Source organism: Schistocerca nitens, chromosome 1 (assembly GCF_023898315.1).
Source record: "Schistocerca nitens isolate TAMUIC-IGC-003100 chromosome 1, iqSchNite1.1, whole genome shotgun sequence".
Taxonomy (NCBI): Eukaryota; Metazoa; Arthropoda; class Insecta; order Orthoptera; family Acrididae; genus Schistocerca; species Schistocerca nitens.
The window spans coordinates 1,028,855,343-1,028,879,669 of record NC_064614.1 but is presented as its reverse complement, the minus strand read 5'-3'; the positions used below and the strand labels follow the sequence as shown (position 1 = coordinate 1,028,879,669).

Genomic DNA, 24,327 nt, shown 5'->3' with positions numbered 1-24,327 from the left:
GACCTAAGTTGAAACAATGCCTTAGGAGTAGGCAACATTCCGTTAGAGCTACTGATAGCGTTGGGAGAGCCAGCCACGATAAAACTTCTCCATATGGTGAGCAAGATGTATGTGACAAGCTAAATACCCTCGAGGCTTCAAGAAGAATATAATAATTCCAGTTCCAAAATGGCAGTTATAAGAGGCAAGGGGTACAAAACAGAAACAGTGGTTGAGAAGGGAGAGAGACAGGGTTGTAGCCTATACCTGATGTTATTCAAACTGTATATTCAGCAAGCAGTAAAGGAACCAAAAGAAAAATTTGGGGTAGGAATTAAAATCTGTGGAGAAGAAATAAAAACCTTGAGGTTTGCCGATGACAATGTAATTCTGTCAGAGACAGCAAATGACTTGAAAGATCAGTTGAACAGAATGGACAGTGTCTTGAAGGAAGGATAGAAAATGAACATCAACAAAAGCAAAATGAGGATACTGGAATGTAATCAACTTAAATTAGGCGATGCTCTGGAAATTAGATTCAGAAATGAGATGCTTAAAGTGGTAGACGAGTTTTGGTATTTGGGCAGTAAAATAACTGATGACGGCCAAAACAAAGAGAATATAAAATGCAGACCAGCTATGGCAAGGAAAGTGTTCCTGAAGAAGAGAAATTTGTTAACATCGAGTGTAGATTTAAGTGTCAGGAAGTCATTTCTGAAAGTACTTGTATGGAGTGTAGCAATGTATGGAAGTGAAACATGGATGCTAAATGGTTTAGACAAGAAGAGAATAAAAGCTTTTTGAAATTTGGTGCTACAGAAGAATGCTGAAGATTAGAGGGGTAGATCATGTATCTAATGAGGAGGTACTGGATAGAATTGGGGAGAAAAGGAATTTGTGTCACAACTTGACTAGAAGAAGAGATCAGTTGGTAAGACACATTCTGAGGCATCAAGGGATCACCAATTTAGTATTGGAGGGAAGCATGGAGGGTAAAAATCATAGAGGGAGACCGAGAGATGAATACACTATGCAGGTTCAGAATGAATTAGATTGCAGTAGTTACTCAGAGAGGAAGAGACTTGCACAGGATAGAGTAGCACGGAGAGCTCCAACAAACCAGTCTTTGGACTGAAGACCACAACAACATGAGCTGTGTGGCACCAGCTCCTGAAAATTAGCTGCAGCCATTTTATTGCACTATTACAATTTTGGTTTTCGTGTCATTTTTAGAATAAATTTAAGGTCGTATTATGGCATACAAATATATTAAAAATATTTAAGGGTTGTGTCATTCTTGATGGTACTACCTACATCATCATCAGGAGTGATGCAACCCCAACCTGAAAAGAACATATTTTTTATCTATTTCTAATCCTCAATATGATGTCATACCTTATACTTGAAAGTGGCACAAAAGAAATAACTGTAACAGCATAATAAAACAGTTTGAGCTAAAAGTGAATATCACTTCATTTTAATAATTTATTGGGGCTGTGAACCTGTATTACAAGAAGATAATGAATTCCAAAATATAAAATTTTACAATAAATTAAAGATTAGAAAGACAATCTGAAATTAACATATTTGAAAAGGTCATTAAAACATGTGTGTGAAATAAAACATAGTATATAGTTAAGGATTACTTGCTTACACATAACAGGGGTTAATAAAAAAGCAACATATACAAGGTCCATTCAATAAATAACGGGAAAAGCTGTATAAAAAATACGAAACTTTAACAAAGTTTGTTTTCCTTTGTTATTTTTCAGTGGTATCCTAGAACTATGGGCTCGGCACACCTGCCTCAAGAACTGGATGCTGGGAATCAATGCAACAAGATGGTGGCAGCCATGCAGGTTTGCAGGAATGTGGAACAGCAGACCATCATTAGGTTTCTGTTAGCTGAAGGGTTAAAACCAATCAAAATTTCCTATCGGATGGTAGTGCAATACGGTGCAAGTTGTTTCAGACAATCACAAGTGTATGGATGGACAGCTAACTTCAAACTGGGTGTAACAATTGTTGAAGATTCACCACAATCAAGACACACTGTCTGTGTAGTCACAGTGAATGACATCGTGAGAGTTGATGAGCTGATACATATAAACAGGCATATTATGGTGAGTGACATTGCAGAAACGATGAACATTAGTGTCAGATCAGCCCATTATATGGTTCATGACCTACTGATGGCCAAGAAAGTGTGTGTGTGAGGTGGGCCCCAAAACATTTGACACCAGAAATTAAAGAAAGTTGCCTGTATGTATGCAGGGAGTTTCTGCAACAGTATGAGGCTGAAGGGAAAACATTTCTTTCTCATATTGTAGTTGTAGATGAAAGTTGGGTGCATTTTTAATCAAAAGAAAGAAGCTCTCAGGGGCTCAAGAGTTGCTGACGATGAGGAAGCGTAGGCAGCAGTGCATAACTAGTTACGCTCATGCCCCAGTTGTTCTTTGCATGTGGAACTGAGAAGCTTGTCCAGCACTGACATAACTGCTTACAACTTGAGGGGTATTACATTGAAAAATAAATATGGCTGTATTACATTCTCATAATAAGAGTTTGACAGAGCACTGAAAGACATGAGTCGAAACAAGGCCCCCGGAGTAGATAACATTCCATTGGAACTACTGACGGCCTTGGGGGAGCCAGTCCTGACAAAATTCTACCATCTGGTGAGCAAGATGTATGAAACAGGCGAAATACCCTCAGACTTCAAGAAGAATATAATAATTCCAATCCCAAAGAAAGCAGGTGTTGACAGATGTGAAAATTACCGAACAATCAGTTTAATAAGCCACAGCTGCAAAATACTAACGCGAATTCTTTACAGACGAATGGAAAAACTGGTAGAAGCGGACCTCGGGGAAGATCAGTTTGGATTCCGTAGAAATGTTGGAACACGTGAGGCAATACTAACCTTACGACTTATCTTAGAAGAAAGATTAAGAAAAGGCAAACCTACGTTTCTAGCATTTGTAGACTTAGAGAAAGCTTTTGACAACGTTAACTGGAATACCCTCTTTCAAATTCTGAAGGTGGCAGGGGTAAAATACAAGGAGCGAAAGGCTATTTACAATTTGTACAGAAACCAGATGGCAGTTATAAGAATCGAGGGACATGAAAGGGAAGCAGTGGTTGGGAAGGGAGTAAGACAGGGTTGTAGCCTCTCCCTGATGTTATTCAATCTGTATATTGAGCAAGCAGTAAAGGAAACAAAAGAAAAATTCGGAGTAGGTATTAAAATCCGTGGAGAAGAAATAAAAACTTTGAGGTTCGCCGATGACATTGTAATTCTGTCAGAGACAACAAAGGACTTGGAAGAGCAGTTGAATGGAATGGATAGTGTCTGGAAAGGAGGATGTAAGATGAACATCAACAAAAGCAAAACGAGGATAATGGAACGTAGTCGAATTAAGTCGGGTGATGCTGAGGGAATTAGATTAGGAAATGAGACACTTAAAGTAGTAAAGGAGTTTTGCTATTTGGGGAGCAAAATAACTGATGATGGTCGGAGTAGAGAGGATATAAAATGCAGACTGGCAATGGCAAGGAAAGCGTTTCTGAAGAAGAGAAATTTGTTAACATCGAGTATAGATTTAAGTGTCAGGAAGTCATTTCTGAAAGTATTTGTATGGAGTGTAGCCATGTATGGAAGTGAAACGTGGATGATAAATAGTTTGGACAAGAAGAGAATAGAAGCTTTCGAAATGTGGTGCTACAGAAGAATGCTGAAGATTAGATGGGTAGATCACATAACTAATGAGGAAGTATTGAATAGGATTGGGGAGAAGAGAAGTTTGTGGCAAAGCTTGACCAGAAGAAGGGATCGGTTGGTAGGACATGTTCTGAGGCATCAAGGGATCTCAAATTTAGTATTGAAGGGCAGTGTGGAGGGTAAAAATCGTAGAGGGAGACCAAGAGATGAATACACTAAGCAGATTCAGAAGGATGTAGGTTGCAATAGGTACTGGGAGATGAAGAAGCTTGCACAGGATAGAGTAGCATGGAGAGCTGCATCAAACCAGTCTCAGGACTGAAGACCACAACAACAACAATAAATTCTTTTAAAAAACTTGTTTTTTTACTGAATAGCTCTTGTAGCAAAACACCTCTGTTATCCAACTATATTCTTTAAAAATTCCTGCTTTCCAACTTCCTGAGCTTAATATTTTCCTAATTATGGAGGATGCTGGTTCAGTTTTCCAAAAAAAAAAAAAAAAAAAAAAACAATGGTTTAATAGAAAGGCAGAAGTTTTATCATATTCCTGATGTCAGTCCAATGGATGTATGCAAAATGTACAGTGTTAGTAATGGCTAATAAATAAGTAAGAATATATGGCATAGTATTATTTTCAGGATAATCAGTTTACTTGTTTTAAAAATGAGTATTGTACACAATATACAAATCCAAGTAAAATTAGGCCTGTAAGCAAACATGCCTGTATGCACGAATTAATTAATATTTAATTTTTTTTAGATGAAGCTGACATGTCTAACAACATCACAGAAGATTATAGTAAGAATAAATAATTAACAATAAACAATTAACTAGCTAGGAGGATATGCAATGCTGTTTAGTTTCACTACTAATAAACTAAGATATTATTGATAACAATCCAATAGGTTAATTTTTTCTGCAATTGTTTCTAACTAACAAGAAAACAACAGGAACTCCTCAAATGGACACTCATTCTTGAAATATATCTATGGAAATCACAGTAAACTTCAATAATGAACATCAGTAATAACTACAAGCAAGTTGACAATTTTATGCTGTGTGAAGTCTATGTGCAACACAGAAAAACAACTAAACCAAAGTAACACACCAATAGCATAATTATATAAAATAGAATGGCAAATTAAGTTTTAAAACTCACCAACTCCCAGAAACTCCACCATGAAACATTTCTGTGACTGAGAACAAACAAGGATCTCTCTCCAATCCATGAAGTGAGAAGACAGAAGACGTCTCTCACCAGATGATGATACCTTCTGAAGAACAATATGGATTGGATCAGAAATTGCCAAGAGTTGTCCTATGTGTGGCACATTAAGTTCAAATGTGAAATTTCCACTGAACTGGGGTTCACAAGCACATATTGTGGGCTTAACCCAACGCCTCTGACCCCGGAAATAAAAGAAAAGGTTGAGCCAAGAATCACTGCCATTCAAGGACAGCTGTTCTTCCAACAAGAAGTCAATGAATGCTTTTCCACTTCTAACTTCAATTTCTAACTGTGTTCTGAACTGACCCAGTCTGTCAGATGGATTGTCTGCAGGGCTGCTTGTGACTTCCCTGTTTGATGATGATTCATGAAATTTTCTTGTTGGCAGTGCATACTGTTTCACACCCAGGACGAATGTGCCTAGAAATGGATAAATATATGTAAGTTTGTATTTTCCCTTTTTTAACTTAGATTTCTATTCTCTTGTGGTGTTATTTTACCGTTAACATCATGTTCTCTGGTTTCCTTCTTCCTTGATCCACCTGCAAAATTTTCAGGTTTCTTACTACTGAATGCTTTGATGACATCATCCAGAATACCTTTCCCTTGTAAAGCATTCAAAATTTTTTGAGCAACTAATTCTCTGTTTGAGTCCACACACTGCTCACCTAATTTATTGATAAGTTCTCGAACATGAGTTTTTATGCCAGCCTACACAAAAAAGATAAATTCTACAGTTAGATCATTTAAAATTATTTGTTTGTTCTCAAATGGCAGGAAAGTAGACAGCATTCAGCAGAATATAAAGAGTATAAAGCAAAATGAAAGACTTTTTGTGAGGCAGGAAGAGAGAATTTTTACACTGAAAGCTTTTATGTAAACAAGATAAAAAAAATTTTATGCTATCACATCACACCAGTAAAAGGAAAATTAAAAAATACTACTTTCTTCTTGTTTCCACTGGATGGTCCATAAAGACTGCCACATCTCTGGCCAAATTATTAAAGTGTTTAATCTCTTCAGAAATTGTAAGTTACATAACAGAAGCAGGTGATTTGTGACACTATTCAACACAATTCATGAAAAATAACAGCAAAATATTTAAGATCTATCAAGATTTGCCTGATGAGATATTGTTTATGGAGAAGCAGCATGCTCAGCAATTTGTCATCATTCATATCTCCAAATGATTTGCAACTATTCTCAACAAGCAGCTGGATTGTGTGTTCTCAAACAGTGATTTTGTCTATAAGACATATATTCAAAGCAAGTCATGCTACAGTTTTTCACACTATGTTGATCATACAAACACAGTTTCAGATCTTGTCACATGACCTTACACACACTCTTTTAACACGGTGTTCACTATGACATTTTTTTGATAACTGTCCAGCAGGAGGCTGTTCTTTCCTCAACTCATGGCAATGTAAGATGCACTTAAAATGTCCATGCTACGCAGGAAAACTGCTTGGCTGTGGAAATAAATGTCCCTGGTGCAAAAACAAGAGAAGATCTACTAGTGTTGCATCCCCTTATATAGACTGCAGACATGCACCAGACTGTTAATATATTCTGTTTGATATTGACCAACCTTCTGCTCACTAAATATTCATATTATTATCCTCTCTCCTTAAAATCTTTAATCCAAATGTAGGTTTGGACATGGCAGCAGTTTACAAAGAATGTTTCATTTGGTTGCCTTCTGCTGACCACTGGATTGGGTTAGTCAAGCTACTTCAGACAGGCACAGTTTAATGTTGAATCTGAACTGTTCTACAATTTCACAATTGCTGTCTACAGAAGATATTGCCAAAAGAAAATTTCAGGGCCAATCAGTGACAAATCCCCGACCTCTGGACTTTTAACATGATGTTGAATCACAGAACCACCCAACCACAAACTCAACACCAACAGAAATTGCAAATAAATCCATGATATAGGAGAGTTACCATGAAACAGCAAGGTTTCTCTCTTAATGAAAATATATTTGACCCAAAAATGTTAAAATCATCACAAAAGACAAACTCACATCACATTCTGCACTAGAGACTGACAGTACAACTTTTTTTTAGATACACCACAACTTTCAGTTTCACAAATACTCAATTGCCACAACCTGAACCAAGACAGATTCAATGTGAGCATCATTATTAATATATAACTGCAGAGAAATGTTACCTGCAGTTAACCAGTACCATCAGGGCTTCACTCCACATACAACACAAATAATATGATCCAGACTTCATAAAATGACATAGTACTATCCACTCTACCTTGAATCATGACTAATTAGGAAACCTTATCACAAAATTCATAATTCCAACCTACACACCAAGGCCTAGATGGGAAAAGGGAAAAGTAGCAACCTCAATTTTATGAGATAGAGAAAAGTTTCAGTTGACGCACCTGACAGCCTGGGAACACATGCATAGATGATCAATGGCTCTAAAGGCAAAGGAGGAAGAGAATTTCCACCCCCCCCCCCCCCACTGTACCCCCACCCCTTTTACTCACTCCTTCATTTGTACTCCAGCAGATGCTAGATAGCTAATAGAAGTTGGGCACCTTCTGCCTACGGGAAAAGCAACAGAAAGATACCACACTATTATCCCCTACATAATGATGGAGTTGCTTGTAAAACAATCTTGACCATCCCCTCTGTTGGCTCTCCAGAAAGACAATATACAAACCACAATTCTCATCAAGCAAGAAAGAAAACTTTAAGAAAAGAGGTAGGACAACAAAATAAGACTTATAATAATAACATGAAATGACTTAACATTGCTACAAGTAGGAAAAATTAGAAAATCCGAAAAGTTGTTTGGCATTCAAGCCTGAGTCTGCAATTCATGGTCCAGTGGCTAGCATTGCTGCCTTTGGATATGGTGTGCCGGATCCAATTACCGTCTGCCTGGGGACTGGGTGTTTGTGTTGCCCTCACCATTTCCTCATCATTCATGAAAGTGGGTAGAATGGACTGTGTAAAGATTGGGACTTTGTATGGGCACTGATAACCACGCAGTTGAGCACCCCAGAAACCAATCATCATCACCATCATCATTCTAGCCCAAGATGCTGGAGTTGGCAGTCATGTGCACATGAGGTGTGCTTGCTTGTGTGGGTTTCTCTTTCGGTGTGGTCAAAAGTTTTATGTATCTTTTAAATTGTGCTTGTCTGCAGCTTAACGTGTCTTCTTTACGGCAAATAGCAATCTCTCTTTTCCTGTGTTGTTCAAAAAGTAGTATGGTGTTACTCAAAATGTATGAATCAATAATGGGAGAATAGGGGAGAAACTATGGTGCTTAATTAACGTTTGCAAAAACACTTCCATAGTTATAGGAAATACAATTATTGAATAAAAGTTGTCACAAACTAATGTCACACTTCAAGTTGGCTACAGAATTCAAAAATCATATATTCAAGATCAGATATAAATTCAGATCATAATATGATAGTGAGGGAAATGAAATAACAAGAAGAACATATACATTTATCAAGACATCATATGGTGCATGGTGGAGAGTACCTTGTACCACTACCTGTGATTTCGTTACCCTTTCCACTCACAAATGGAGTGAACTAAAAACGACTCTCTATGTGCCCCTGTACACACCCTAATTTTCCTTATCTTATCCTTATGGTCCTTGTGCAAAATGTACACTGGTAGCAGTAGAATTGTTCTGCCATCAGCCTCAAATGGCAGTTCTCTTAACTTACTCAATAAGAACGTCATCTTGCCTCCACGGATTCCCATTCGAGTAAACAAAGCATCTCCAGAATACTTGCATGCTGATTGAACCTACCAGTAATAAATCTAGCAGCATACCTTTGAACTACTTTGATGTCTTCCTTCAGTTTGACCTGGTGTGGATCCAAAACACTTGAGCAGTACTCAATAATAGGTCACACTAGTGTTTTATACATTGTTAACTTTATAAAGAGCAACTTTCCTAAAATTCTCTCAATAAACTGAAGTTGACTATTCGCCTTCCCTATCACCCCCCTTATGTCCTTGTTCCATTTCATACTGCTTTGCAACATTACACCTGGGTTTATAACTGATGCAACTTTGTCAAGCAGCACACTACTTATGCTGTGTTCAAACATTATGGGATTGTTTTTCCTACTCAACTGCATTAACTTACATTTTTCTACATTTAGAGCAAGCTGACACTTATCATTCCAAACAGAAATTTTGTCGAAGTCCTCTTGTGTCCACTACAGTCACTCAATAATGACACCTTCCTATACATCACAACATCATCAGCAAACAGCTGTAGATTTCTGCACACCCTGTCTGTCAGATCATTTATGTATACAGATAATAAGAGCAGTCCTATCACACATCCCAGGGCAATCCTGATGATACCCTTATTGTAGTAGCCACCAGAAAGATCGCGGGAGGCGCACATTGGCACGGCGCATCATGGGCGGTAGTTGCCGCAAGTAGAGTCCCGTCCACCAGAGGGCACGCGAGAATTCGGACGCGACCTCTGCCGGCGTAACAACAAGAACAACAACAACAACTCCGGCAGCACGGGCCGTGCCCAGTCAGTTAACATCGGGCATGCCTAGGACACAGTCCCGGTCTACGCTAAGTGAAGTGCGACGTAACGTGAACAGTGTTACTACACAATTGGCGACGAGTAGGGCCGTTCTTTCGCGTGTTGCATTGTTGTTCCGGTTTCGCAGCTTCTCCACGGCATGGAGGATTTGGTGCGGGTTTTGGTGGCGCAGCAGACGGAGCTCATGGCCACCATGAAACAAGTGCTTCCGGCGTTGCTCTCCACGCCGTCTGCTCCGGCGCAGTTCCCCCCTTCCTTTCCCCCGTATGATGAGACGGCGGAGGATTGGGACGCATATGAACATCGCCTTCGGCAGCATTTCCAGGCGTTTCATGTTGCCGATGCGGAGGTATGTCGTGCTCTCTTCTTGTCTTGGATTTCTCCCTCGCTCTATCACGTTTTGCGGCAGCTAGCGCCATTGCAGGAACCCTCGTCCTTGTCTTTGACGCATTGTGTTCATTGCTGTCTTCGTATTATCGCCGCCGCACGCATGTTGTGGCGGCTAGGGTCGAGTTCTATCAATGCAAGAAACAGCCCCATCAGTCTTACCGGGCGCGGGCCGCTACCCTGCACGGTCTTAGTCGCAAGTGTCATTTTGTCACGGAGCAGTCGCGAGAGTCGTATGCCCACGTTATGGTACACGACGTCATTGTTCGTTCGGCCCCTGATAGGGAGGTCCGGCAACGGGCCCTGCAGTTAGAAGACCCTTCCCTCGAGGAAGTCCTGTCCATTGCTCAATCGTATGAAGTCTCTCATGCAGCAGGTCAACAGCTGGAAGCGTGGTGCGACGTCGCGGAGGTTCAGGGCGGCGCGGCCGCGTCCACTGTGTCCGGGGTGGACGACGTGCGAGTGGTACAATCCGGCCGTTACGGCCGCTCCCGCACGGCGCGTAAACAGAATTCCGGCCGCCGGCCCCTGTTGCCGTCCTGTGCGTCGTGCTATATACATCATGATCGGTCAGCGTGCCCCCGGCGTTGGGCCGTTTGTCGCAAATGTAATAAAAAAGGTCACATTGCTAAAGTTTGCCGCTCAGCCTCGAAAGAATCGAAGGAAGCAAGTACAGAGGACATGGACGTTGACATTCAGGAAGTTTCATCGGGCCAGGCTCCCGACGCATCGGCACGCAAACTCTTTATTGAGGTGTCGGTTCGGTCGCGCCGGTTACAACTGCAAGTAGATACGGGTGCGGCAGTTTCGTTGTTGAATGCACAAACTTATTCCGACCTTGGATCGCCCCCGTTGGCGCCAGTTTACCGGCGTCTACGCGGTTATGGTAAACAGTTCATTCCCCTACTGGGTCAATTCACTACCGACGTGACTTACAAATCAGTCACTCGGCCTATTACTTTTATTGTTGTCAGTGATGCGAGCTCCGCTAACCTTTTTGGCCTGGATGCCTTTCAAGCTTTCGGTTTTTCTATTGCTGACACCATACAGTTGGTCTCCGAAGACGTTCCCTATCACTCATTGGAATCTTTGATCTCAGACTTTCCAGATATTTTTGAGGAGGGCCTGGGGCGTGTTTCCGATTTTGAAGCTCACTTAACATTGAAGGCGTCGGCTCGCCCGCGTTTTCTACGCGCGAGACAGATCCCCTTGGCTCTCCGCCCTCAGGTAAAGGAAGAGCTAGACCGGCTGACAGCCCTAGGGGTCGTTCTTCCCGTTTCTTCCAGTGAGTGGGCTTCGCCCCTCGTTATTGTCAAGAAGCCCTCGGGAAACTTACGTCTTTGTGGCGATTTCAAGGCCACCATTAATTCCCAATTGGTGGTGGACACCTATCCTTTGCCTCGTGCTGATGAATTGTTCTCCGCCGTGACGGGAGGCCAATATTTTTTGAAAATCGATCTGTCGGAGGCTTATCATCAGATACCACTTGATGAGGACTCCAAACAGCTGGCGGTCGTCAACACCCCGTTTGGCCTTTACCAATACCAGCTGTTGGCTTTTGGAATATCCAGTGCCCCGGCGATATGCCAGCGTTATCTTGAGCATGTCACGTCGACAATACCTCATTGTATTAATTACCTGGATGACATAATTGTCACAGGCCGCAGCACGAAGGAACACTTGCACAACCTTCGCACCCTCTTTCTCAAATTCAGGTCTGTGGGCTTGCGTTGCAACCTGCATAAGTCAACCTTCTTCCAACCGTCCATTGAGTATGTGGGCTACACCATATCTCGGCATGGCATCCAGCCACTAGGAAGTTTGGTCCAAGGTATCGTCAACCTTCCTCGGCCCACTTCGCTGAAAGAGTTACAAGCTTTTTTAGGCAAGATAGCCTATTACCACCGGTTCATTCCCAGGGCTTCCACTATCGCCCACCCCCTGTACTGCCTTCTGCACAAGGGTGTTCCTTTTGATTGGTCGCCTGCATGCGAGCGAGCGTTCACCTCGTTGAAGGGCCTCCTCACTTCAGCCCCTTGTTTGGCTACTTTTGATCCCCATAAGCCGTTGGTCCTGGCTACAGATGCTTCGCAGTATGGGGTGGGGGCGGTCCTGGCCCATCACAACGCAGATTGTTCTGAGCAACCACTGGCGTTTGCGTCTAAAACGCTTAGTCCCGCACAGGCCCATTACTCCCAGGTGGAAAAAGAGGCTTTGGCCATTGTCTACGCTGTTACCAAGTTTCACCCTTTCTTGTATGGCACGAAGTTTCAGTTAATCACTGACCATAAGCCGTTAATATCATTATTTGGCCCCGCCTCTCAGATTCCGGATAGGGCGGCCCACAGACTACAGCGCTGGGCCTTGTTCCTCTCTAAGTACCATTATGACATTCATTTTCGCCCTACGGGACAGCATGCCAACGCCGACGCTCTTTCCCGTCTTCCGGTGGGCCCGGATCCTACGTTCGATCGAGAGGAGATTATGTGTTTTCATTTGGATGTGGCGTCCCGCCAAGCAGTTGATGGCTTCCCGATCACTAGTTCTCGAGTCGCCAGGGAAACGGCGGCTGACCCGGTTCTCCGGCAAGTAGTTCGCCTCATTCAGCAGGGGTGGTCCTCCCGCCCTCCAGGCCGGGCCTCGGACCCTCTTCGTAATTATTTTCTTCTACGAGACCGCCTCTTGGTCTTGGAAGGAGTTCTCCTTCTGGCTACCGATGATACATCTCCTCGCGTGGTTGTTCCTGCAGGTTTACGAAGGGAGGTCCTCACGTTATTACATGCGGGGCACTGGGGTGTTTCCCGTACTAAAACCTTGGCTCGCAGACATGTGTACTGGCCCGGTATTGACAGAGAAATTGAGCACTTAGTGGCCGCCTGTTCCCAGTGTGCGAGCCAACAAGCATCTCCCAGGGCAGCGTTCTCTTCATGGCCACCAGCAACCCAAGCATGGGAACGTGTTCACATCGATTTTGCGGGCCCGTTTCTCAATGGCCATTGATGCTTATTCCCGATTCCCATATGTGGTTCGCTGCTCCTCAACCACTTCAGAAGTTGCAATCCAGGCACTAGCAAAAATCTTTTCTGTGGAAGGTCTGCCAATCACCCTGGTCTCAGACAATGGACCGCAGTTTATTTCGCAGACCTTCCAGGATTTTTGTAGGCGCTTCGGTATTCGGCACGTTTGCTCTCCCCCCTTCCATCCACAATCGACTGGGGAAGCCGAGCGCATGGTGCGCACATTTAAGACACAGATGAAAAAGTATGTGCACGAATTTCCTGCAGAGGAAGCCTTGACGTTTTTCTTGACGGCATACCGGACCACACCAATGGGCGAACGCAGCCCCGCAGAGTTCCTCCATGGGCGTCAACCTAGGACTCTGCTGCACCTCCTCCGGCCTGGTCCTCGCCAGTCTTCACAAAACGGAGTACCTGGCTTTCCACTGGGTATGTCGGTCTGGGCCTGTCGGTTTGGTCGCAATCCACGTTGGATACCGGCGGTGGTCCTGCGCCGAAATGGCCGCCGGCTCTATACCTTGCAGGCGGGGGATCGGGTGGTACGTCGTCACCAAAATCAGCTACGTCCACGTTCGGACACCCACCCTCCGACCTCTCGGACACCGGCTTCCCCATTGCCGGCACCTGTATTGGTTTCACAGGGGACGTTACCTCCTCTCCCCACTGTGACTCTGCCGCACTGCGATGGTTCTCAGCCTTGGCAGCCTCCAGTAGCTCCAGCACCGGCATCGACATCATTAGAGATGCCCCAGCGAGAGCCGGCCCCCCTAGCAGGCCCGGTTTCTCGGGGGGCTAGTTCACCTGTGGTCGTCGCTTCCCCTTCGTCCCCGCCACTGGGTCTTGCCCCTCTCGAGGTGGAACAGGATCCGGAGTTCGACAGCTTGTCACCCGTTCTGTCCCGAGCTCTGGTTGTGGGAAGACGGGGGCCTCTTCGTGTGGGTCACTTCCAGCCGTATTCGAAGGTTCCGGCTCGAGGGTTGGCAGATCCCCTCGACTCCGGCCATCCAATGGATGTGGAGGTCATCGCTCCTGCCCGATGCTCCACCTTCCCACGCAGTGGATCACAGTGGCTTCACCCCCCGAAGGAGGAAGAGTGTAGTAGCCACCAGAAAGATCGCGGGAGGCGCACATTGGCACGGCGCGTCACGGGCAGTAGTTGCCGCAAGTAGAGTCCCGTCCACCAGAGGGCACGCGAGAATTCGGATGCGACCTCTGCCGGTGTAACAACAAGAACAACAACAACAACTCCGGCAGCACGGGCCGTGCCCAGTCAGTTAAGATCGGGCATGCCTAGGACACAGTCCCGGTCTACGCTAAGTGAAGTGCGACGTAACGTGAACAGTGTTACTACACTTATCTCTGATGAATACTTGACATCAAGGAAAGAGACTACACAATAAACTTAGGAGGGAAAGAGACAAAAGAAAAATAAAGTGGATGGGAATTAGATAAGGAATAGAGAAACTACAAAAAAAAATGGAAAGTACAAATTTATGCCAAAGAAACCTAGAGAGAGAGTGACTGAAAGCAAGAAAAGAAATATAAGCAGAATAGTAACTGACACTAAAGAGGCCAAGAAGAAATGGTGGACAGTTAGAAATAGGACGCTGAAGAGCTGAACAAGACAAAGCAAACACAAACAGACTTAGCTACTGAAGGAAGGAAGATTAAGTTTGAACTTCTCATCAACGATGGAGTCATTTGAGAAGAAGTACAAGCTTGGATTGGACAAGGCCAATAGAATCTGGCCTGACTGAGGAACAACATTGGTGAGAGTTAGCCATTCTGCGACAATTTTCAGATGCTTTCAAATTCACAGTGAAGAAATAACTGACCAACTGACCCACAGTAAAACTTTGTATCAGCACTAGGGATCATCCACCAATTAAGCCAGAGGTCACCAACTGAATGATGCATAATTAGGGCGGAAGAGGAGATGATGCTGCAGGATGACATCACTGAACCTTCAGAGTGTCCTTGGTTTTTTCCTGTGGACCATGTAAAGGAGGAGGATGGCAAATAACATTTCTGGGTAGACTTACAATGACAGGGGAAAAAACCACAAAAAATGTGTCCAACCAGCATCATGCACTGATGACACTGTAGACTAAGGGGCAAACTATTTCTCAACTGGCAAATCATTGTTGACTGGTAAAGACTGCCTTCGTAGCACCTAATGGCCTCTATGAATTCAAAGTTATGTAATTTTGAGTGTTTAATTCTCCAAACACCTTTGGGCATATGACAAACAACCTGCTTTGACACTAAATGGACAATGTGTTTTTGCTATCTGGATGACACTATCATTTTTGGAAGGCATCTGAAGTACATCTAAGCAACCTTACAACATTGAAAAAGCATGTTTAGACCTCAGGCTTCTACCTTAATCTTAAGAAGTGCCTCTTTGTAACCCAAGAAATAAAAGTCTTTGGGCACCTAATTAATGGCACTGGAATCTATTACAATCCACAGAAAATGAGAGCAGACATAGAGTTTCTGACTTCTTGACACATTCATGATGTTATGCATTTTCTTGAAGTGTGCTCACATTACTGGCAATTTATAAAGGACTTCTGTACCAAGACAACTCCTTAGCAGTAACTACTGTAGGAAGATGCCAAATTTTTCTTGAATAACTTGCAAGAAAGATCTTCCCTTGTCCTTAAGGTGTGCTATATTCATCTCCAGTTGTACACTGTATTACAAAAATGCTGATACAGAACATCACATCAAGGCTAACTGTTATGGGATAAGTGCAATTCCAGAGCAGATTGAGAAGTTGCTGAAAAGGTGTTGGTTTATGCTTCTAATGTACTCTTCAAGTCCAAGATGAAATACTCAACAACCAAGAAAGAGTGGCTTGCAATTGTTTGGGCCATTAAGAAGTTCTGGGTCTATTTATTTAGCAAACCATGCACTATTGTGATGGACCACCATTCTCTATGCTGGCTATCTATCAAGTCAGCTGGTGAGATGGACACTGAGGCTCGAGGAGTACGACATCACAGTTTTTTTTTTAAAGGGGATGCAAACACAAGGACAACGAATGCCTTTCAAGGAATCCTCTGGTGGAATACAGTAGCATGGATGAACTCTCAATCATTGGTGCATTAAATAAATTTGTGGCTGAACAGAGGCAAAATTCGTCACTGCTGAAAACCACATAAGCCTTGAAAGAGGAGTAACTGACCATAGGACAGTCTGAAGTAATAAATGGAACATTGTATAAGAGTAACTACAATCCACGGGAGCCAAACGGTTGTTCATCATCCCAGCTCACCTACGGCCAGCTATCTTGAAGTATTTCCAGAATGATGCATCATCTGATCATCTGGGGTTTGTGAAGACTTCACAGAATCAGATTCCGACTCAGGTGCCACTGGTCAGGTATCCACCAACCTGTTACACACCATACAAGCCACTGTACAGAATGCCAGTGACTGAAGCACCAGTCGTAATTACCTCCAAGATATCTCATACAAATTCAGCTTGTAGAAGCGCCATTCCACCAGATCAGAATCAACTTCTTGGAGAGGTTCCCAATGTTGACAAACAGAAATTGATGGATAACAGTCTGCACTAACTACCTTACCTGCTACGCTGCACTTAAGTTGTGCCAACTGCTGAAGCTCTAGAAATTGCCGCTTCCTTGTAGAAGACATCATTCTTGAAGCTCAGGGCACACACTGTGATGATATCTGATTTTGAAAACGTTTTCCAGCCAAGAAGAGTTTCAGTGGTAACTTCCAATTACCATATCACCCACAGTAGAATGGTGTCACAGAATGCTTTAATAAGATGTTGGCAGGCATGCTTTAGATGTATGTTGAGGTCAAACAAGAGATGGGGATACAATACAACCCACTGTGACACTCACATATAACACTGCAAAGTAAGACACTACAGGCTTCACACTGTCGTTTCTATTTCATGATCACAAGGGTGAAAAAAAAAAAAAAAACAGATACACCATTCCCTGTATCAACTGGATGATACTCAAAATAATTACATAAAACACCCCACCACCAGGACCGAAGAAGCAAGGCAACTGGCTGGATGACAACAAAAAGGACCAAGAACACTCTAATGCAAGCACCAGTCAGTGAGATACATTCTGGAAGATTTGGTGTGGATTTTTGCACCTGTTGCAGAAGTAAGAGTATTTGAAAAGTTACTACAACACCACTTTGGGCCATGGCACATTCTTCACTCATTGGACGTCACATACAAAGTTGAGTATTATGACCCTTCAGTCATGAACACAAAATTGCAGAGAGGTTGTCCGCATCATCCCTGTGTACGCAGCCAGTAGAGCACTTGGCAGTGAAGACAAAAGTCCCATGTTCAGGTCCCGGTCTGGTAAACATTTTTATTCTGTCAGAAAAGTTTTCTTTAAGGATTGTATTTTTGAGACCAATGTCTGTTGGGAGCCCTGCAGTATCTGCCAAAGTAAATCTAATGATCTAATGCATAAGGATTTGGCTTTTAGTAGATGCAATGTTTGCTGTAGCTATGAGGAAGTAATCTTTTGTTCTCATGACCAATGACATCCCAGTGTCATCATTTGTGCTTCAGTTCCCCCCCCCCCCCACCCCCCCACCCCCCACCCCAAGGGTTCAATTTAAGTTACAACACTGTTTTGTTGTTCCTTGTCTAATAACTTTCCAACTTTTTTTTTTTAAGTTTATTCTTTGAATGGTTTTTCTATGATCGATGTGAATATGTTTGATATTTTTAATGACAGGCCAGAGGATTTTACAGGACTGATGGTAATGAAATTTCAGCTCTTTGACTGCAACTCGTCTTCTGAATTAGGTAGAGCTCTGTCTCCCGGGCACAAGATACTAGGCCTCTGATCAAACATTGTCTTCCTTCCTTATTGGCCTTGATTTGCTTCTTAAGTTTTGATCTGGCCTATTATTATATTTGCCTTCCTTTGTTTTATCTCAGTGGTTGTACTTTTGATTTCTTAATTTTCATTCTATACTCTTGATATGTTTTATTCAGATCTTCTATCATGATGTTCAGTGTTAGCCAAAAATAAAATTTAATAAATTTAAGCCAACTGCATACAGTTGTTAGCCTTTCAAAAATTCATTTATGAAGTAGAAGCTGCTTCTTTCAAACAGAAATGAATTCAATTTGTTTTTAAAATTTTCAATATCTACTAGCATCTTCGATTCATTACAGAGGTGTAAAATATTTTTATAGTTGATTCTTTCTGTCCTAGAGTAAGGTTAAGTTGTGGAAAGTGATTATTTATTTGTTCCCAGAGTTGTATTTATGAATGCTGCTATTGTTTAATTAAAGTCATTACACCATTAACAAATTTAATGCATTTTAATCTTTCTCAGTGATTTGCACTACTCTATTCCCACCAAAAAATTATTATATAAATTCATCTAAGTGGATGTTCAAAAGGGTAAGAGAAAAACACAACATTTTTGTCTGACTATCCACTGCAGCAGACCATTCACTTTTTACTGTATCTCCATTCTGTACCTTGACTTTCTCCTCTACGTAAAGACTGCGGACTAACTTTCTTTCTTCTCAGTCCTCTCCCTTATCTCACAGACACTGTAATATTTTATCCAGTTTTAATATATCATATGCTTTTCCAAACAAATGTATTCAATAACTGCTTCCCTGTTCTCTATAAACCTCTCGGATATTGTTATTAATTATGAAATTGCATTTCTTGCTGCATTTTTCAAAGCCATACTATTCTTAATTAAAAAGCCAATTGTTTTATATTGACATATTGCAACCACAGACAAGTCCAAATCTGAAAGCAGTGTTGTCAATGAAGTACAACACTCAACAATGAAAGCACATTTATTACGGACATCAATGTATAGACAGAACCAAAATGCCTCCTGGAAAAAGCATGCTTCTATTTATACAAACACTGAATATTCCAGAAAATGCATCCATTACAAATATAATACATTCTGAGAAACATCTAGAAATAAAAAGTAATAAATAATAAATATTTGCTGGCGAGTGGATTTGAGCTGGCAACTTGCAGCATTGCCGCCAGCAATGCTAATCATTGCTCCACACTGCATTCATCACAGCTCACAGCACTGCACCCTCTCCTGTAGAAATAGACCTGCAGTTTCAGAAGTTCTCATTGGAGAAAGCTACAGCAACCACAATCTAGATCTCATCAGTGGTCCTGTGTAAGGCAGTGCTGGAGGATTCCCACTTTCGGATCGTGTTTCACATCCTCTTCACTATGATGCGCGTCCAAAGTAGTCCCTCACATTGAAGATTCATGATCATCAGGCAGATCTTCAGTTTCTTTAAGCAAGAACCTCCTATCATCGATCTGCAATGCATGGTGGAGAGTACCCTGTATGACTACTAGTCATTTCCTTTCCTGTTCCATTTGCAAATAGAACGAGGGAAATGACTGTTTATATGCCTCCATACATGCCTTAATTTCTCTTATCTTTGTGGTCCTTACGTAAAATGTACATTGACAGCAGTAGAATCATTCTGAAGCCAGATTCAAATGTTGGTTCTCTAAATTTTCTCAATAGTGTTCGTCACAAAGAATGTCACCTTATCTCTCAGTTACAGCAAACATTGCAGCTACTAATAGTCAGTACTGATGCATTAGATTTACTTTGGCAGACCTTCCTGGTGTAAGTTCACTGATGTCGACCCCTTCCAACTTTCCCATCCTCAAGCACATATTCTTGTTTCATCTATCTATTTTCGCACATTTTCTCTATATGTCGACAACATCTCAACATATATTTCTCGACATGCAACATAACATTTTTCACTCCATAATATTCTCTAAAATTAATTTAATAAACTTAACTGAAAGTTTTAAGTCTTAGTTAAAGTACAAGTACATTGAATAAAACTTGATATTTTAATAACACTACTATTTATTGATAAAATTAAATTAAGTCTTAGTTAAAGTACAAGTACATTGAATAAAACTTGATATTTTAATAACACTACTATTTATTGATAAAATTAAATTAAGTCTTAGTTAAAGTACAAGTACATTGAATAAAACTTGATATTTTAATAACACTACTATTTATTGATAAAATTAAATTATTAAGTATCCACAAAATTAAATCATAATGGCCTTGAATCTCTTGGAAAGTGTGGGTATGATAAGTCCAGTTTTATGTTGTTTAAATTTACTCTTTATAAGGCTCAGGCTTGAAAATGATTCTTTGTATGAATATCTAGACCCAAATAAGTAAAGAACAGCAAACATTAGTTTTTTCAGCTGATTGTATCAGTCAGGTGTGTTACCTGAAGACTCAAATGGGAAATCTGCTGTCAGCAAAGCTACAACCCTCCAAGACAAATGTGAGATTTTGTTAACACAAGTGAACACCCCAAATGCAAGCAGCTCACAGAACAGCACAGTAGTGGTGGAAGAGTAAACACCAGCAATAAGTGAAACAGCAGAAACACCATCATCATAAGCAGTAGCAGCAACAACAACAACAGTAGCAGTAGCAGAACCAACAACAACTGGAGCAGCAGTACAGCACAGCTTAAGAAGGAGCCAAAGGCAAAATACATCTGTGTCACTCAATGACAGATTTTTATGGTTTCAAGCCAGGAAAAAAATAAAAATGTGAGAAATCAGCATGTCAACTTACAGAAAAGTCACAGTAACATCTTATTTCAAACTGACAGGTAAAACAGAAAAATATGAACTTGGTTCTTTTTCATCAAAATGAGCCGTCACTAATAAGTAAAATAAGTGAAATACAAATCCTCTTAGAAAATGAATTAAAAACTACCTCATTATTGTGCCTCACAGAACATTGGCTTGGTGAGGACAAGGTACAAATTGTGTCCCTACCTAACTATGTGTTGCGTGGTTATTTCTGCAGAAAAATTCTTAAACATGGTGGCAGATGTATATTCAAAAGAAATAATATAAACTTTGTAAATATAAAATTTCCTGTTGAAATAATGACAGGATAAGATGTAGTGTTATCAGGAGTTTGAGATGGTGGACACTAAACTAGGCATTATTTCTATACACACAGCACCAACTGGTGACATAAATACTTTCCTAAAGAGTTTGGAATATTCACTTAACACGCTAACACAAAGAAACAGAACAGTGATTTTAATATTCACTTTGCAAAGGACACCAAAGAAAAGAATGAATTACTGGATCTCTTGCAAACATTTAACATGAAATCTACTGTAGAAACAGCAACTCGTGTAACAAAATCTGCATCTACCGCCATTAATCAGATATTTGTAAATGTAGAAATGAACTATACAATAGAAACACTAAACATAGGCTTAGGGTATCACACAGCTAAAAAAAACTGAGTACAGAAACCGAGCTGCCTAACAACCACCAGTAGAAAATGCAGTAATGAAAATATAAATCACTATCTCCATCACCTGAGCAAATAAAACTGGAAAGAGATTTATAACTGCTAACACACAGATGGAAAATATAATAACTTTATCAGTAATTTTTCCTACTATTTTGAATTGTGCTTCCCTTCAACACAGAGGAAAATATACACAGAGAAAACAAAAAAATAAATGGATCACTTCTGGGATTCTGGTATCCTCAAAGAAAGAAAGATTACTACACAGATTGTCCAAACAGCTCACGTCACCAGAATTTGATACTTATTACAAAACCTATAAAAAGATCTTCAAAAATGTTGTCAAACAAGCAAAAATAATGGCAAATGACATACATAAAAAATTCCATCAATAAGATGAAAGCCATATGGAATATTGTAAGGAAGAAAACTGCAGCAGAACAGACAGATTTCCATAACATTAAATGCCTAATGGAGAAATCAGCTGTGATAAGTGAATCTACAAAAATTGCAAATAAATTTAATTCCTACTTTACACAGATAGCTGAACATCTTATAAATCAAAATTTACAGTGTACTCCCAAAAATCAATCCAGATGTACTATAAATAATAAATCTATTTTTCTATGCCCCACCAATGAAAAGGAAATACTTACTATAATCAAAGAACTGAAGCCCAAATTCTCTGTTGGTACTGACAATATCCCTGACTACATCTTAAAGAAATGTGCTCCCCTCATAGCCAGGCCACTTGTCGATATTTGTAACTGTTCTCTATCAGAAGGAATGTTCCCAGAAAAATTAAAGATAGCAAAAGTAAAATCTCTATTCAAAAAAGGGATAGAAACAGAAGTACCAAACTACAGGCCTATTTTGCTACTATCTGGTTTTTCCAAAATAATTCAAAAACTCTATTATAAGAGACTAATCAATTTGATAGAAAAAAAATAATAATTACTTTTCAAATACACAACATGGATTCCAAAAATCTAAATCTACTGAGACTGCTATTTTTGCATTCCTAAATGAAACCTTAGATGAAATAGGCAGCAAAGGGCATATCTCAGCCATGCTTCTAGACTTCTCTAAAGCATTCGATGTCATCAATCACATCTTGGTTACGAAATTTGAATCTGTAGGTATTAGGAGCCAAGCCTATGAATGGATCAAATCACATCTCCAAAACAGAGAGCAAGTAGTTCAGCTTGCTATCCAAGAAGTGAACAAGACAGAGTCCTACTGCTCAGAAAAGCAGAGCATTAAGTATGGTGTACCATAGGGCTCCATTCTAGGACCAATTCTCTTCCTACCCTTTGTGAATGACTTGGAACCGACCAGTCTAAACCATAATTAAATGAAATTCATAGATGACACAAATGTGATAATAAAAGGAAGGGCCAGAGAAAAATTACTGCATGAGATTAAAAAGTATATCACCCACATTAAGACTGGTTTTCTGGAATCAATTTAGTAATAAGCACAGAAAAAAACAGTTCCAAATGCACTTACACACAGTGCAAAATAAATGCCCACTAATATCAGACATAGAGTTGTTTACCAGAACCCTTGAAAAAGTAAGCTCTACAAAATTTCTTGGAATATGGATCTAAGATGGATCCCACATGCAAAATACATTACAAATAAATTGAATACCGTTTGTTATACTATCAAAATTCTTTCTGGTTGCAAATTGAAAGAGACACTAAAAAATGCATACTTCGCCCAAGCAGAATCTTTACTGCAATATAGCATAATCTTTTGGGGAAATGCATCTGCCAAAAGAGAATTGTAGGAGGCATAGAAAATCTGCTGCAAGAAGCTCATGCAAGCCCTTATTTAAGAAACTTCACATCCTTCCACTGTCTTACAAGTAATAATATTTGTTGGGAAAATCTTAGAAAATTGAAACAGTCTTGCATCAACTAACCAGAGTATCCATCTGTATAACACAAGGAAAAAGCAGGATATACATGTTGAACTTGCACACACAACAGTAAAACAGAATGGACAACTGAAAACAGGAAACAGACTGTACAATAACCCACGTAATGACATTAAAACAACGAAAGACACTTCAAAATTTTAAACCGCTGTCCACAGATATTTATTGCAAAAGTGTTGTTATGGTATAGATGAATATCTTGAAACATAAACATTTGTTCTATTTTACTTTAGTAATGGATTTTTAAATGTATACGTTACTTTTGAATTTCCATATTATTTGCTTGTATGTTTCTTTTCCTTAATAATGTGAACCTGTTTTGAAATAATGTGCAATTCTGAATTTTTCAAAAGATATCCACCTATACACTTTTCTGTTTCTTGGCATTACACATGTATTATACGAATATTTGTATCATTACAAGATCACTGTCATAATAACTTTAACCATGTATCATCTCATCTCCATTTCTGACTTGACCTGTATCATCATGTGCTTCTCTGCACACAATGTATGATCTACAGAATAAATAAAATTGCAATTACAATAGAAATCAATAATCTTCCTTCTCAAGATCTTTCAAAGTAGACTATCTTTGTGGTGAAGTACGTTCACTTTGTTTTTTTCCGCATTATTTCTATATCACTATGAAGAGATTAGAATTTGAGCTCCATAATTCTGTGTTGTTGTTGGTGGTGGTGGTGGTGTGCTGATTTGAAACTGCCTAGCAGGTTAAAGCTGTGTGCTGGATAGAGACTTGAATCTGGAAGGTAAGTGCTCTACTGACTGACCTATCCAAGACAGAGATGAGGTACTGCCAAATGTAAAACTATGAGGATGGGCCCTGGGTTGTGCTTGGATAGCAGTTATTAGAGCACTTGCTAGGGCAAGACAAATGTTCCAGGTCTGAGTCCCAGTCTGCAACACAGTTTTAATCTGAAAAGAAGATACAAATCAGTGCACACTCCACTGCAAAGTAACAATTCATTCCGTAATCTAAAAGGAGATGTGGACAAGGCCTTGCCTGCAGTTTTTGAGGGTGTAGTGGGCGGTCGTCTACAAGCTGTGACTAACATTTGCCCAATGACGCCTATTGCTACGGTTCTCAGGCCACTCTCAGTTCATACAGGCGACTGGCTAAGTGGT

The 24,327-nt window shown here is 40.7% G+C and overlaps 1 protein-coding gene across 1 annotated transcript in view; it reads right to left on the bottom strand.

The window, feature by feature from the left end:
* Window positions 1-24,327, bottom strand: part of LOC126196750 (centrosomal protein of 76 kDa-like) — a 143,316-nt gene that overhangs the window by 89,010 nt on the left and 29,979 nt on the right. Inside the window, exons 2-3 of the mRNA XM_049934589.1 lie at window positions 5,432-5,642; window positions 4,863-5,351 (exon numbers count right to left, since the gene is read on the bottom strand). Coding sequence (XP_049790546.1) covers window positions 4,863-5,351; window positions 5,432-5,642 — 700 coding nt within the window. The remainder of the gene's footprint in view (window positions 1-4,862; window positions 5,352-5,431; window positions 5,643-24,327) is intronic.